The following is a 14,697-nucleotide window of genomic DNA, read 5'->3' on the forward strand; positions in this document are numbered from 1 at the left end:
ATGTATTTGTACCTGAAGGGTAGTAGGCAAAACAACTCTGGAAGGAAAGAAGAGAATTAATTAGACTCATAGGATAAGAAAGGAAAGGGCTAAGTGCACAGGACAGGTGATGTTGGGCAAATGAGTGAAGATGTTAACACAGCCTGGAAAACAAGATGTAAGAATTTTGTTAGGCATCAGAGGAGATATGCAAACTATGGGTGTCGAAGGGTGTCTGTGACAGGTTCTTAAAAGCTTCACTGGAAAATAATGATGGTATTGCACAGAAGTGCTCCAGGTGTGAGAGAGGCCAGAGAACGGGAAGGGAAAGTAGAGTTAACAGTCATATCAGCATTGCACTGAACCACACATCCAAATGTTTTGCTCCAAAAAAATCAGATAAATCATCCCTACCTACTCCTAGGATTATATTACCTTCTAAAGCATCTTCAACTTCTTCTTCTATCTGCTTGAGTGTCCCATCCTTCAGGAGCTTTTCAGTAAAAATATCAGATGGCACCAGTTCTCTGATAGTCTCGCCATCGTCTTCAGACTTTGCAAGCCATCTTTCACATGGAAATGTGACAGTTTCCGAGCCCTGGAGTAAACATGACAGAGGAAACCTCTTCAAAACAACATGAACACACGCTAGCATTTCCCCTTTGAAAATACTCTGACATGCAGGCAAGGATTTTCAACTCACGTATGTGTGCGTGTGCATGTAGAGGCAGACCTAAAATAGCACATAGAAATGTATTTCCTCCAGAAAGAAGACATCTGAGGACTCTCAGAGGAAGCACTGAACATGCAGCAGAAAACAGGATTCCCAGTGGGTGTGTGAGAGTGGCTGTATGGTCCAGTAGATCTCTGCCCTTCCCAGTATTAGAGCTTGTAAATTCCTAATCAGGACTGCACTTTTCCTGCTGAAGCTGTTTTACTGAGACTCTGGAATTCCTCTCCAACCCTTATTCAGGCAGCATTTTCTTTGAAGCCAGTAGAGCTTTTTTTTTTTTTTCCCTGAGCTCAATACTTCATGATTTCACCCTATAATTCTGTGACTCAAGCTGGGTTCCAGGCAATTCCCATACATGCAATAAGAGGAGAAAAATACTGATTTAATTTTTGATCTTTTGTTTTGACTTCACTTTGGTGGAAACAAATATGATTTATATCATCAAACAGACAAAAACAACAGAACATGTGTTTTCCACTTGGTAAACAAAATTAATCCCAGACTATTCATTAAGAACAGACTCCCATAAGGCCTCCAAGATGGTAAGATGCAGGCAGCTTTCTGAGTGCTGGGCACCCCAGGCTATGACTCCATAAAGAGAGGGGCATGAGCCACCATGCAAGATACAGAGGCCACAAGTCTGAACAGAAGGGAAAAAAAAGGAAGTTAGTTTTAATCTCACAGTAAATAAATACAGAAAAAAAAATGGCCCTTTCTTTGCTGACAAGCTCATCATTTATCTCTTACACAGCACAGGAGTCTCCTGCTTTTTCTAATACTCTGTGTGCCATCACTTCCATATAGAACATACCAGTGGATTTAACAGAATGCAAGAGGTGTTTGGGTTGGGCAGGACCTTAAAGATATCTCGTTCCAAGATCCCTGTTATGGGTAGGGACACCTTCCATTACCCCAGGGTGCTCCAAGCCCCATCCAATTTGGCCTGGAACACTTCCAGGGATGGGGCAACCACAGTTTTTCTGGGCAATCTGTGCCAGGGCCTTACCACCCTCACAATCAAGAATTTCTTTCTAATATATAATACCCTGCCCCCTGTCAGTGTGAAGCCATTCCCACTTGTCCTGTCCCTCTATCCTTTGTCCAAAGTCCCTCTCCAGCTCTCTTGTAGACACCCTTTGTGAATAATTTCCACATTAATTACTCTGCTGTGGTTATTTATCAAGCCCATACAGGGTCCTTTTTTACTATTTAAATACTAAAATATTAATTACTAAAATTAATGGTAAGGGAAGGGAATAGATCTCACTGTAGCAATCTTGAACATTGTTGTCACTGTGTACTACAGCGCTGTACTGCCTGGAACTGACACCATCACTGGAGAGGAATAGCTTGTGCATCCAAGATCAGATGTGCACTCTGATCACAGCTAACCTGGAATGAACAGGTCACAGTGTCACCACACAAAGATCACAGGGAAGTTGGTCTGTGGGAGCAGAACCCCTCCAAGGGGCTTGTGTGACTCAGTGTTTTGAGTCCTCAACAGAATCATGCTTTGAGTACACACAGCCCAAATCTTCTGCTGTTAATGAAACACCATTTCTCCTCCCCTCTGCTGCTCCCTGCAGTGCTGCTGTTTAACCCCAGACAGAAACATTTAACTCCATGAGGAGGTTTGGAGAGTGGCATACAAAATGGTGTCAAAGAAAACTGGCAGCACTTCAGGTGATTTCACATCTTTTACTTTCAAGTGTTATTTGTGCTATAAAAGCAGAACACAGCACCTAATAACCAGCCACAATTCCTGCCTCCTCATTTCTGCACTGGCTGTCTGACCACTTAACCTGCATTATCTCACTGTACGCCGAGCCGATGAACAGTGCTTATCTCCACACCTGCAGGCTGGGAAGAGAAGGCTTTCCAGAATGATGCTTCAGTGCTAGAACTCTCTTCTCCTGACAAAGATCCCACTTCAGTCACATTTCTCACTGAAGCTTTCAACTGCTCCTGAGCATTCATACTGTTGGCTGTATGTGCCACTGATGCAAACACTGTTTATTTGGTAACAGGATATCTAGGGACTGGAGTGACTGCACAGTGGGGCATTACGTGCACTTTCTGCAAGAGTTAATTGTGTCATTATTGATAATCACCATGCCATTGCCACAGTTTTCATTGGGGTTTCCCTATTAGTGACTGTATTAATATTTAAGTGATGTAAAGTGCACTGCTTTCTATCACCCACAGTAAAATCCTCTTGCAGCCCTGAACAGATTTTTTTCTTTAGTCTGGACCTAAGCTAGAAGCAGAGTATGATAGTGTGCTAAAAGTCAGTGGTTTTCCCTTCTCCAAATTGTAACAAATGAAATATAATTATCAAATATAATTGGCATGCCAAGACAGTTTTTGCAGAGTGCAACAATCCTAGTTTCCTACCTAAGTGCTTTCAATTTAATCTGAAAAGTTACTGACCTCATTTTTCTTTTGCAGCTCTACAGATACATCTAGACACATCTTAGCAGTCTAATCAGGTAGCACAGCTTTTAGAAGCACTGGCAGCATATTGCTATCCTGTGGCAGGTCATAATATCCTGCGGCTGATCAGCGGCATCATGCAGCGCTCTGCTTTCTTCTTTTTTCCCATGCCATAATCAAAAGATCAGCAGAATTGTAAATCTCTCCATTCCCAAGTTGTTCAGGGTTTTCCTCCCTTCCTCCACCTTCAGGTTTCTCACCATCTGCCCTTCAAAGCTGCTGCAGTGACTGAGGAGGGGGTGCAGCCCTGAGACCCTCTCTTGGCAAATTGAAGAGCACCCAGGATGGAGCTCTCAAGCACTTCCCAAAGTGCTCAGTTTAAGGCCAGTGTAGAAAGAGGCAGACCAGGAATCTTTTTTCCTCGGTTTCCACATATTTGGGCATCCCCCTCTTCATGTTCCCCAGCCTGTGACCAATAAACATATCTCTGAAAATAGTGTAAACCTGTTCATTAACCTAACAAAGCTGTACAAGGCCAGGTTAGGCAATACACTGAGAGTCTGATAATGTCAGACTGACAAAAAGGGGATCATGAGGAATAATCTGAGGATATTGGCTTGTGAAGAAGCTTGTTCAGGAGGATGGAGAAGGGAGACAAGGGGGGGGCCTTCTCACTCTTTGTAACTCCCTGACAGGAGGTTGGAGCCAGGTGGGGGTCAGGCTTTACTCCCAGAGCACAAGGGACAGGATGAGAGGAAATGGCCTCAAGCTGCACCAGAGAAGATTTAGACTGGATATTGGGAAAAATTTCTTTGCAGAAAGGGTTGTCCAGCCCTGGCACAGCTGCCCAGGGCAGTGGAGGAGTCCCCACCCCTGGAGGGATTTAGAAGCTGTGTGGATGTGGCACTTGGGGACATGGGGCAGTGGCGGCTTTGGCAGTGCTGGGGGCAGGGTTGGAGACTTGATCCTGGAATTCTTTTTCAACCTAAACTATTCCATGATTCTGTGGTGGGGAGGGTTCAGAGAAGACCTTTGAGTTGACTGTGTAGCAAAGAGAATAAAACATTTGTAAATTTTGAAGGAGGAAGCAAGATGAGAAGTAGGTTCACCATGACTGAGCAAGCAGGTGTTTTAGAACTTGGTGTTAGAAGTCACTTGAGGAGGGGGCAGACCTGAGGGGAAATAAAAGCTGACATTCCTTTGGAATAAGGGCGAAAGAGCCCAGGTCTTCCCCAATACAGCTACTGCTCCAATTCGGGACCAGCCCTGAAGAGGTGATTTTCTTTGGAACATCCCCATAGCCAGATTCATCCCTGTTCCTCTAGCCAGCATCTGAAAGCAGGGTTGAGGAACACTTTCTTACATCGACAAGGTCAAGGTCACCAATCTGACTGTACTGTGTTAATCTTGTTCACATGAACAGCAAAAAATCCTAACATCTAACCTGACTTTTTAAATGTGATTCAGGGAGTTGCACTGACAGGCATTTTACTTGTCTTAACTGTACTGGCTCCTTGAATTTATGAATTTATTCTTCCAGAATTAAGGGACTGATGAAATTGTTTCTTGTTGGTGTTTGGCAACAATACTTTTTTTTTTTTTAAATGGTGCACCCACTTTCCACTTCCTTCCCTGCCATCCCTCAAAACAGAACTACACACAAAAATACGAAGCTTTAAAAAAGCAATTATTGCAGAGCCTTATCATCAACATTTGAAGAACAAAACATGATAACACACATTTGTTGTCCCCAGATCCCCAGGCTCCAGCAAGTTCATTTAGTGTGCATTGCTCTTCAGGGAGTCGTTTTTCACTGTTAATCACACTTTGTATACAGAAGATGCAATCTGGGAGATGGAAGCGGCTGCTCGTGGGGATGTGCTGGGATTCACAGCCTACCTTCCCGTTTGGGAGCAGCCTCCGAATCGTCACCCGGTCCAAATGCCACCCCGAGTTCAGCCCTCCACCATTGTGACCTATGCGAATCTTTTCAATAATGTCACCAATGTCCTCCAGCTACAGAAAAACAAAAAAACAAATAAACAAACACCACCAAACAACACCCAAACCAAACAAACAGGAAACAAAAACATGAAAAAAGGTGAAATATTATGGCAAGAACAACTGGTGACTTTTGAGACACCACTTCTTTAGCTTATTTCATATTTTGCCAAGCTGTTTGAAGTCCCAGGGGAGAAAATATTAGTGCTGATGTCAATTATGGAATCATAAAATAAAATCCTAGAATACTTTTTATTCAAAGGGACCATAAAGATCATCCAGTTCTGCCCTCCAGCCATGGGTAGGGACACCTTCCACTATCCCATGTTGCTCCAAGCCCTGTCCTTGAATACTTCCAGGGATGGGGCAGCCACAGCTTCTCTGGAAAACCTGTGCCAGGGCCTCACCACCCTCACAGTCAAGAATTCTTTCCCAATATCCCATCTAACCCTGCCCACTGGCAGTTTAAAACCACTGGTTTTTTTCTGTCACTATCTGCCTATATAAAAAAATCCCTCACTCTCTTTACTTTCAGTCCCCTTAAGGCCCTGACAGGGGCTCTGAGGCCTCCCTGGAGCCTTCTCTTGTCCAGTTGAACATCCCCAGCTCTCCCAGCCTGGTTCCAGAGCAGAGGGGCTCCAGCCCTTGGAGGATGTCTGTGGCCTCCTCCGGAGCTATGCCCTAATTTGCATTTTAGCTAAAAGTTTTCCCTGCACTTCTGCTCCAAAATGGAGAGAACCTTGCTCTGCACAAATTGAGCGACACCATATGGAACAGGTCTGGTTGCACAGCAGCAATCTTGCATCTCAGGCTTCTCTGCATGAGTGGAAATGAAGGCAATTGTTTGGAAATTTCCCCTGTACTTGGCACCGGTGAGGCAGCTCCTTGAGTGCTGTGTCTAATTCTGGATCCGTCAGTTCAAGAACATTGAGGGGCTGGAGCATGTCCAGGGAAGGGAACGGAGCTGGGAAGGGGCTGGAGCCCCGGGAGCGGCTGAGGGAGCTGGGAAAGGGGCTCAGGCTGGAGCAAAGGAGGCTCAGGGGGGACCTTGTGGCTCTGCACAAGTCCCTGACAGGAGGGGGCAGCCAGGGGGGTCGGGCTCTGCTCCCAGGGAACAGGGACAGGAGGAGAGGGAACGGCCTCAGGCTGGGCCAGGGGAGGTTTACTTTGTACATTAGGAAGAAATTCTTCACAGAAAAGATGATTAGACACTGAAATGGGATGCCCAGGGAGGTGGTATAGCCACTGTCCCTGGAGGTATTCAAGGAACAACTGGACATGGCACTCGGTGCTCTGGTCTGGTGACAAGGCGGCGATTGGTCACAGGCTGGACTAGATCTCAGAGGTGTTTCCCAACCTAATTGATTCCATGATTCTATGAAATTGCAATGCAGCTGCATCTTAAATTGCTCTTTTTATATCCCTTTTCTTTTTAAACATGCGTGTACACTCTCTTAATGCTGGAATAATAACTTTGAGGTCAAAGTACTTTACAAACAGCCTGGCATTTTATATTATCTCTCCTGTTCTGCCACAGAATCCCAATGCCATTCTGAGAAAGTCAACAGGATGACTATCTTATGAAGTTGCTACTGAGTTTTTTATGCCTCATCTTATTATTTGAGTAATTTGTTACTAGTTCATTACTTTTAATTCACTTCCCTTTCAAAGGCTCGAACAGGAAAAATTGAAATTTGCTCCTAAGTATTAGTTTTTGGTTATTCCAGTGCAAACTTTTGTATGGCTAGCCTTCAAAAACCCAAGTCTGGCTTCAAACCTTTGCATGTAGAACACTGAGCTGTCCTTCTGTTCTTGGGGCCTTAGAGTCTTATTTTCTTGCAAAACATGAGAAAAAGGAGCATGTCAATTTGCATCACTGTAGACACTCCCTTCTCTCCCCAGCTGACAGAAGGGTCCCATACCAAAGCAAAAGCAGCAGTAGTTTTAGAAGGCACCATAAGTCAGTAAGACTGCACTACCCAAGGAACCCACACTCTGAACAAACTGGGTTTGACTCCATCAGCCTGGCTCCGACTTTAGGCAGCATAAGTTACACTGCAAAATAATGAAACGATCCAAACTCATTTCTAAAACTCACACACATGCACACAAGTATACATTAGGGAAAAATTATTTTTCCTCTTTTGTCCTGTCCAAATACTCATCTTTCAATGAGACTTCTAGTCAATACTTAGCAATAAAATGATGCTTGAGCAGTCAAGATCCATGTTAAAGAAGAAGTGGGCTTTACCCTGCTGTAGGCATCTCCAGCAAATCTTCACTTGGAAGCACAGTTAAGAGCAGTCTCTAATCCTTTGTGCCTCTTTTGCAAAATACAAAATGATAGAGGCAGGTAAAACCACAAAGCAAACAGACAATTCCCAGTTTGTGTTTTCTGAAACCTCCCAAATAGTTTTTAAGGTCTGTTGAACTCCAAATTATGGCTCTACACAAGCAAGTGAACGAAAAATATATTTTGCTTTGTTCCCATCTCCTGGAGAAAGAGGAACTGGTGAAGTGAGAATGAAGTTTGGGGACAGGTTAATATGATGTTATAAATCTGTAGAACACACTGCATTTTCTCTCACTTAATCTAAGAAAAGTACTGATGTTTTAGATTCCACCAAAATTGAAATAAATCTTACGCAATAAAGACTTAACCAGAACACTCTGTGTAAGATTTATACCTGTGGATTAATGCAACCTCTATTACGAAAAATTGTGTGGAAACTCCACCAAAATAAGTCTTATTCTTTGTTTTAAAGGAATCACACAGGGGATTTATTTTATGATTCATGACATGTAATAACAATGTGGGCTGCAAGTATTTTAACTTGTAAAAAAATTGGTTTAAAATTTGCCTTCAATTACAAAAACAAACCAAACTCAAAACAGAGAGAAGTTGTAAGATGCTCTGTGAAGTCTGTGTTGGTGTTGCAGCCAGAAGAGGAAGGTAAGGGCATGAAGCAGCATCAACAGGATAAGCCAGAGCAGGTCTGCTTGTATTTTTTGCCTCTCACAAATTTTCAGCAATAAGAATATACTATGAATAGGAATTGCTTAATACTGTGGATGTAAATGAGCTCACTCTTTGATGTGCACTGGTTTACTTTTTGCATACAGTTGTGCAAAGGCTTCAGGAAATACTCAGTAAGGTCTTTCAAAAAGTTAGGCCCAGGTATTCAAAAATTACTTTGTCTACAGGAAAGTAGTTTCAGTAGACAGGAATGGTTTCTCTGTCTGAAGAAGAAAGAGCATTATGCTTCTAAGTATTGCAAACTGCAAGAGAATAACAGAATGACAGAATATTCTGAGTTGGAAGGGACCCACAAGGATCATGGAGCCCAGGTCGTGGCCCTGTACAGACACCCCAACAATCCCACCCTGTGCATCCCTGGAAGTGTTGTCCGAACCCTCCTGGAGCTCTGGCAGCCTCGGGGCCATGCCCATTCCCTGGGGAGCCTGGGCAGTGCCCAGCACCCTCTGGGGGAAGAGCCCTTCCCTGATACACAACTTAAACCTCCCCTCCATGCTGTTTCCTCAAGTCCTGTCTGCTCATGGGAGTGAAGAGATCAGTGTCTGCCCCTCCTCTTCCCCTCACGAGGAAGTTGTAACAGCAACTCAGTCTCCAGCTCTCCCCTTCTCCAGCTGAACAGACCAACTGCCCTCAACTTCTCCACACACGGCTTCCCCTCAAGGCCCTTCACCATCCTTGTGGCCTCCTTTGGACACGCTCTAACATCTTAATGTCTTTTTTATATTGTGACACCCAAAAGTGCCCTCAGCACTCGAGGTGAGGCCACCCCAGCCCAGAGCAGAGCAGTGGTGACTGAGGTGGGTGAGACCAGTGAGGAGCAGAGCAGTGGTGACACATCCTGGTCGAGATTTCCACTCTCATTGTCATTCTGGAAACAACCTCTGGCCCCTCCCAAGCCTGGAAACACATCCTCAAGCCAGTGGAGGTGAGAAGGAAGAAAGGGCAGGAGCTGACATGACCTTCCTCATTTGATAAAGGGCCAGCTGCATTTTGTGACCTCCCACATCTTTGAGAGACTCATCTCAGGCATTATAGCACTTCCTCTTGGTTAGATAAATTGGATGGTTTTACAGTACAAGAACACAGAGTACTGAGGGAGTCTGTTCCTTATCATTGCATGCTCCCCCCAATGCTCCCCATGCTTCAATCTTACCTCCACAATGAACTGATTCACTGAATTCCTTTCAAAATACATCCTTTGCTCTCTCTTGTTGAGGCACAGGGATTTTTGCTGAGTGCAAATCCCATCACTTCCATAAAGAACAATGAAGACATCTGCATCTGTGCCAGCTCCAAAAATATCACTGGTATACACCGTGATCTCGTAAGGAACAACTGGTTTAGGAAATGGCAGAAAACAGAAACAAGCCAAAAGGAGTTAGTAGCAGCATAGCAATGCTCCTAAGAAAAAAATTAATGAAACAAAAAATGAATTATAAATCTCAACAGTGGAAGAGGAGAGAGTAGGAATCACACACTTGTGGTCAGTTAAATTATCGAGTTGGTCAGTCCTATGAGAATCCAAAGGAATTTCCTTCAATAAGGAAGTTCCTTTCCTTTATAAGGCAAATTGGCCTTGATCTGTGTTCATGTAATGAGATTTTAAGTTAATCACGCTACACTCAAGTATACCTGCCATCCAAAGTTACTGAAACAAGATTTACTTCATCAGCTCAAGAGTCAAAGCAAAACATGAATTCACAAATTTTTGAGCAGTAAGGAAGATGGATGAAGTTGAGACAACTGGTGGCAGTGAAAAATATTCAAGACAGTCTTATTGATAAAAAAGTCCTAATATTTCCATTACTAAACATATGACAAAAATCCATCATAAGGAAGTTAATAATTCCTCTGTTCTATTTTTCACTTAGTACCACCTCACCCTGAAACACTGAGGCAAACAGGTTAAATTCCAACCCAGACCCATGGTGAATGCAGAACAGTAATGATCAAGACCATAAATACTCCCCTATCTTATTCCTGTGGTTTCTTCAGAACGTACCATGACCCGAAAAACCGATGCGTCCTTTTGTTCTATTCTATCTTCACAGCTTCTTCAGTCCTGAGTCCTGCTGGAGTATGACTCAGACTTGCTCAGGAGTAAGGCTGACCCAGGAATGTGGGAACAGGGGCTCTGTTCCTGGCTCTGCTATGGATTTGCTGAATATATCCCCAGTTTTCAAGGTGAGATGATGCTTAGCTCACAGAGTAAGAAACATGGGTTCAGATGCCTGCACATCAGACAGGTGTGTACATCTCCAGATGTAATCATTAAAGTCAGTACAGTCTGAAGAAACACTCTGTCAAGGAATTAAGGCATCTTCATGGAGGTTGGCCGAACCACTCCCCAAATCCCACCTCTGAATGACCAAATAACCATGACGGCAGATCAGACACTCCACTGTAATGAGAACATGTGATGTCAGGTATGCTATCTGGCAAACTGAATCCTGTCCCAAACTCCTTTAAATCCTTTCTGAAAGGAAAGGTTTGGGCATCACTGAACAGCTGCAGGGACTTCTCCTGCCTCAGGAAGACACTATCCCTCAGTGTCAGTACCCATAAGCACAGCCTTCACAACCAGGATTCTGCCACTGCCACGATATGCCCCGGCCATTCTTCTCCCTACCACCCCTAAAAAACTTCCATCCTTTCCCATCCCTCACTACAATCTTCTCATCTGCTTGTCCTTCTCACCCTCCTACTCTGCCACGACTTCAGTCATTTTTGCTCTTTACGTTACAGCAGTTCTCTCTGTGTTTCAGATTCAGCATCTCTGTTAGGGTAGGGAAAAGGCTCCCAACACCCTCTCTATTACTATTGGAGTAACTGACTATGCATACAAGAGACTAATCATTCATTAAAAGCTCAAGCTCTCTAAATACGTCTCTCAGGAGGACACAGATGAAGAAGTTTTCTTCTACAGAGAGTCAGCCTGGAGGTACTCAATATTCTTTCTGCCCAACCTAGTGAAATCTGCTCTGCTGTGCTGCAAGTAAACTGGAGTAGTTTCTCCAGATTGTAAGAAGAGGGGGGAAAAAATCCTGGAGACCAAAAATCACACACTATGCGTTATGAATTAAAAATTATCCTCCCTGCTGAAGGCCGTAGCACTTGCTCTTGTTGCTTGAATATTAACATCAGCTTAGAACTGAATCAGCAGAGCAGCGCCCTAACAAGGTCACCAGCAGCACAACTTTCAGCTGTCAGACGCCCATTTCATTTACATGGCACTTTTAAAGCTGTATCCCCACAGGGATGATTTTAATTGGACTGTGGATGACATGTTTTCATTGTGAAACAGTTCTGGCACAAGTCATCATAAAACAAATCAAGCTGGTTTAGTTACCTCTGGCAAACTGAAACCCACAGGTTAATTGTTAGGAAACCAGAATGTAGTAAACAGCACAGTGGGGATGGTTCAAATGGTGAAAAACCCTAAGCTGACAGCGAGCCTGGTGCAAACTCTTTACCAGAGAGGCCTGACTGCTTCCAGAGGCTAGGTGTGGACTGCTGACAAAAATCAGGTTAACACGAGCTATGTACTCAAAGGCACAACATGCCAGAAACTCCTACATCACTAAAATATTCAGAGGTATTAATAAATTATACAGTCAACATCTGCATCAAAATATATATTGATTGGGATAACATGGAAAAAAGAGATGAGAAGCACGTACTGAGTCTCTGGGTTGTATTCACTCCTACAAAAGGTATCACTGCACCTATTACTCAATTTATGTTGTCAGACGCAAAGACATGGAATACTGCATCCATCTCTGGGATCCCCAACCTAAAGAGGACATGGAGCTGCTGGAGTGAGTCCAGAGGAAGCCAAAAAATCCTGCAAGGGGTGTAGCATCTCTACTCTGGGCACAGGCTGGGAGAGCTGGGGGTGCTCACCTAGAAAAGGTTGCAGGGAGAGCTCAGAGCCCCTGGCTCTGCCTAAAGGGGCTCCAGGAGAGCTGCAGAGGGACTTGGGATGAGACATGGAGGGACAAGACACAGGGAATGGCTTCCCACTGCCAGAGGGCAGGGATGGATGGGATATTGGGAAGGAACTGCTGTCTGTGAGGGTGGGCAGGCCCTGGCACAGGGTGCCCAGAGCAGCTGTGGCTGCGCCTGGATCCCTGGCAGTGTCCAAGGCCAGGTTGGACAGGGCTTGGGAGCAGCCTGGGATAGTGGAAGGTGTCCCTGCCCATGGCAGGGGGTGGAACTGGATGAGCTTTAAGATCTCTTTCACTTCTGTGAACCTACTACTATTTCTTCTATTTGACTGACAAAAACACATGAGGGAGCAAAGAGAATCCTTTCTTCTGCTCCAGATAGTTCGGGTAAAGAAGGTTAGATGTGAGAAATAAAAATACCTTGGTCAAAGAATGGGTGAAGCACAAAGACATGACAGTGGCAGATCCTCAGAGAAGAAATTATTTCAGCTTAGAGACTGCAGGATACAGGGACCTGGATGTGGGAGGGACCTTTAACATGAACCACTGTGCTCGCAGTAAAAAAGAAGGAGGCAAAACAGCCTGTATGGTTATTCCCACAACTACTTGTGAAGAAGGAAACCGTGGCAGAAGAAGGGAGTTTGGGCAGCTCTAAATTTTGATATCTAAATAAGGAACTGCAGACAGTAAGGCTTTTGATACTTTTAATGCATACATTGGGAATAAGGTGAGAGGGGAGGCAGCTTTTGTGTGAAATTTTTTAGCTCTTCTTACGAATGACCAAGGAGGAACCTGTCAGGAAATCAACTCCCAGGTGTCAGACCTCATCCCTCATCATTGTGGCATCCAACCCAACCTAAGGAAGAAGTGGTTCTGGCAGTACCCTAATGGTGGGCAGAATTTATCAACCACTTGAAATGAAGCAGATCAGAGAGGGACAATCCAATAAAGTCCATGAGCCTGTACTCTGCACACAGCCAAAGACACTTAGGAGAGGGGAGCATGAAAAGGGAGAAGGCTACAAAATAAGAAAAATATTTATTTCAAGAAAACCGTGTTATCTGATCCTCAGTATCCTGCAAACAGGAAAAGAAGCTGCCAGAACTGAAGAGTTTGAGTTGCTATTGCAGACTTGAAAATTATAAACTTGTACTCAGAACGAGCTAAGTTGGGGTAATGTTTACCCAAAACATTAATTCAGATGGGAGTGAAGAGTAAGGAAAAATTGGAGAACACTAAAAGAGGCAGACTGGTACAACACTTTTAGAAAAGAACCACAATAAAGAAACTCTGGAAGAGGGTCTTTCAGCAAGAGATGGGTGTGCAATGCCAAAGGCACTGGAAGAACTAAGACTTGGAAGCAAGACCAGACTGTCTCCTTTGACAACAGAAATGGCAATATTTGAATGGAACAAGATCAAAGGGAAACTGGAGATGAGGAAGACAGCTTGGAATGAGCAGAGGACTTGGAGAGGATGGGGAAATAGGAAGAAAAAAGACAGTCATCCCCAGCCACATGACTTCTAATGATTCTCTGATTTGGCAAATGCAGGAAATGTTAATCTAGAGCACCCAGAGGAACCTTCTGGTAGTAATTGGAATAGCTGGCATGTGATCTACTTATAAATTTTCCAAAGCCAGTTCAAGGGACAGGAGAAATCTATAAAACAGCATGAAATAGTGAGATTTTATCTTCTGCAATGATGGGTGTATCCTGGGGAAATGGCATTCTGCTCACATGGGATGTACTCTACTGTCTGCAGTTCTGCAGGGAAGATAATTCTCTCAATGGCTCCATCATCCTCTGATTTATCCAGCCAGCGGCCACAAGGGAATTTGAGGCACTGTCCCAGGGATGGGGCATCAATCTCCACCCATTCCAGAAACCAGCCAGTTGAATTACCTGTGGTGGAGAGATAACAGTGAATAACCCACGAAGCCTTTACAGACAACAGCAAATGAATCACTGCATGCCAGACCTCTGAGAAATAAATCTTTCTGTCTTTTGCCAAAGAGAATATAGAATATATGACATAAAGATCATTGGATGCAATTGCCCAGGATTGAGCTAAAAAGCTTTATAATTCTATAAGCGTCAGGCTAAAGATGTGTGCGTGGAAATGCCAATTACTGCATCGCTTTTATCAGTTGGCCTCTGTAATAATACAGAGCAGTTATCAACAAACCTGTCCCTTAATGCCCCACAGGGGAAGAGATCCATGCATACCTGCACTGCCTCCCTTGCTTTTAGGCAGGATTCTGCCTAAAAAAGCAGTCAAAACACCACCAAAAACTTAATAAAGATATGAGGCAAGTCTGTGGGTGCCATGCAATAAAAACAAATACGGGGTTTGGTGATATCTGTGACATCTCTCTAAAGATGTGGCTGTAGAACTATAGAGACTCTTGTAGAGGGAGAGGGTGCAAAGCTACCTGCAAGCTGGCACCACTGAGCTCATAATGTCACATGGGAATGGAGTTAGCAGCAAAGACAGCAGCAGCAACAGCCAAAGTGACAGCAAGGATATGTCACCAAAAGGTAAATTAAGTTTGGGGTCTTGGAGGCA

General features: G+C 44.1%; 1 protein-coding gene across 2 annotated transcripts in view; it reads right to left on the reverse strand.

Annotated features, from left to right (window-relative positions):
* Nucleotides 1-14,697, reverse strand: part of LOXHD1 (lipoxygenase homology domains 1) — a 153,994-nt gene that overhangs the window by 57,954 nt on the left and 81,343 nt on the right. The window contains exons 25-28 of one of the 2 annotated variants that reach the window (XM_032095893.1): nucleotides 13,869-14,033; nucleotides 9,337-9,518; nucleotides 5,045-5,161; nucleotides 415-577 (exon numbers count right to left, since the gene is read on the reverse strand). In XM_032095893.1, coding sequence (XP_031951784.1) covers nucleotides 415-577; nucleotides 5,045-5,161; nucleotides 9,337-9,518; nucleotides 13,869-14,033 — 627 coding nt within the window. The remainder of the gene's footprint in view (nucleotides 1-414; nucleotides 578-5,044; nucleotides 5,162-9,336; nucleotides 9,519-13,868; nucleotides 14,034-14,697) is intronic. The other variant, XM_032095892.1, reaches the window with a different exon arrangement.

The sequence above is a fragment of the Corvus moneduloides genome, chromosome Z (assembly GCF_009650955.1).
Source record: "Corvus moneduloides isolate bCorMon1 chromosome Z, bCorMon1.pri, whole genome shotgun sequence".
NCBI classification, from domain to species: Eukaryota; Metazoa; Chordata; class Aves; order Passeriformes; family Corvidae; genus Corvus; species Corvus moneduloides.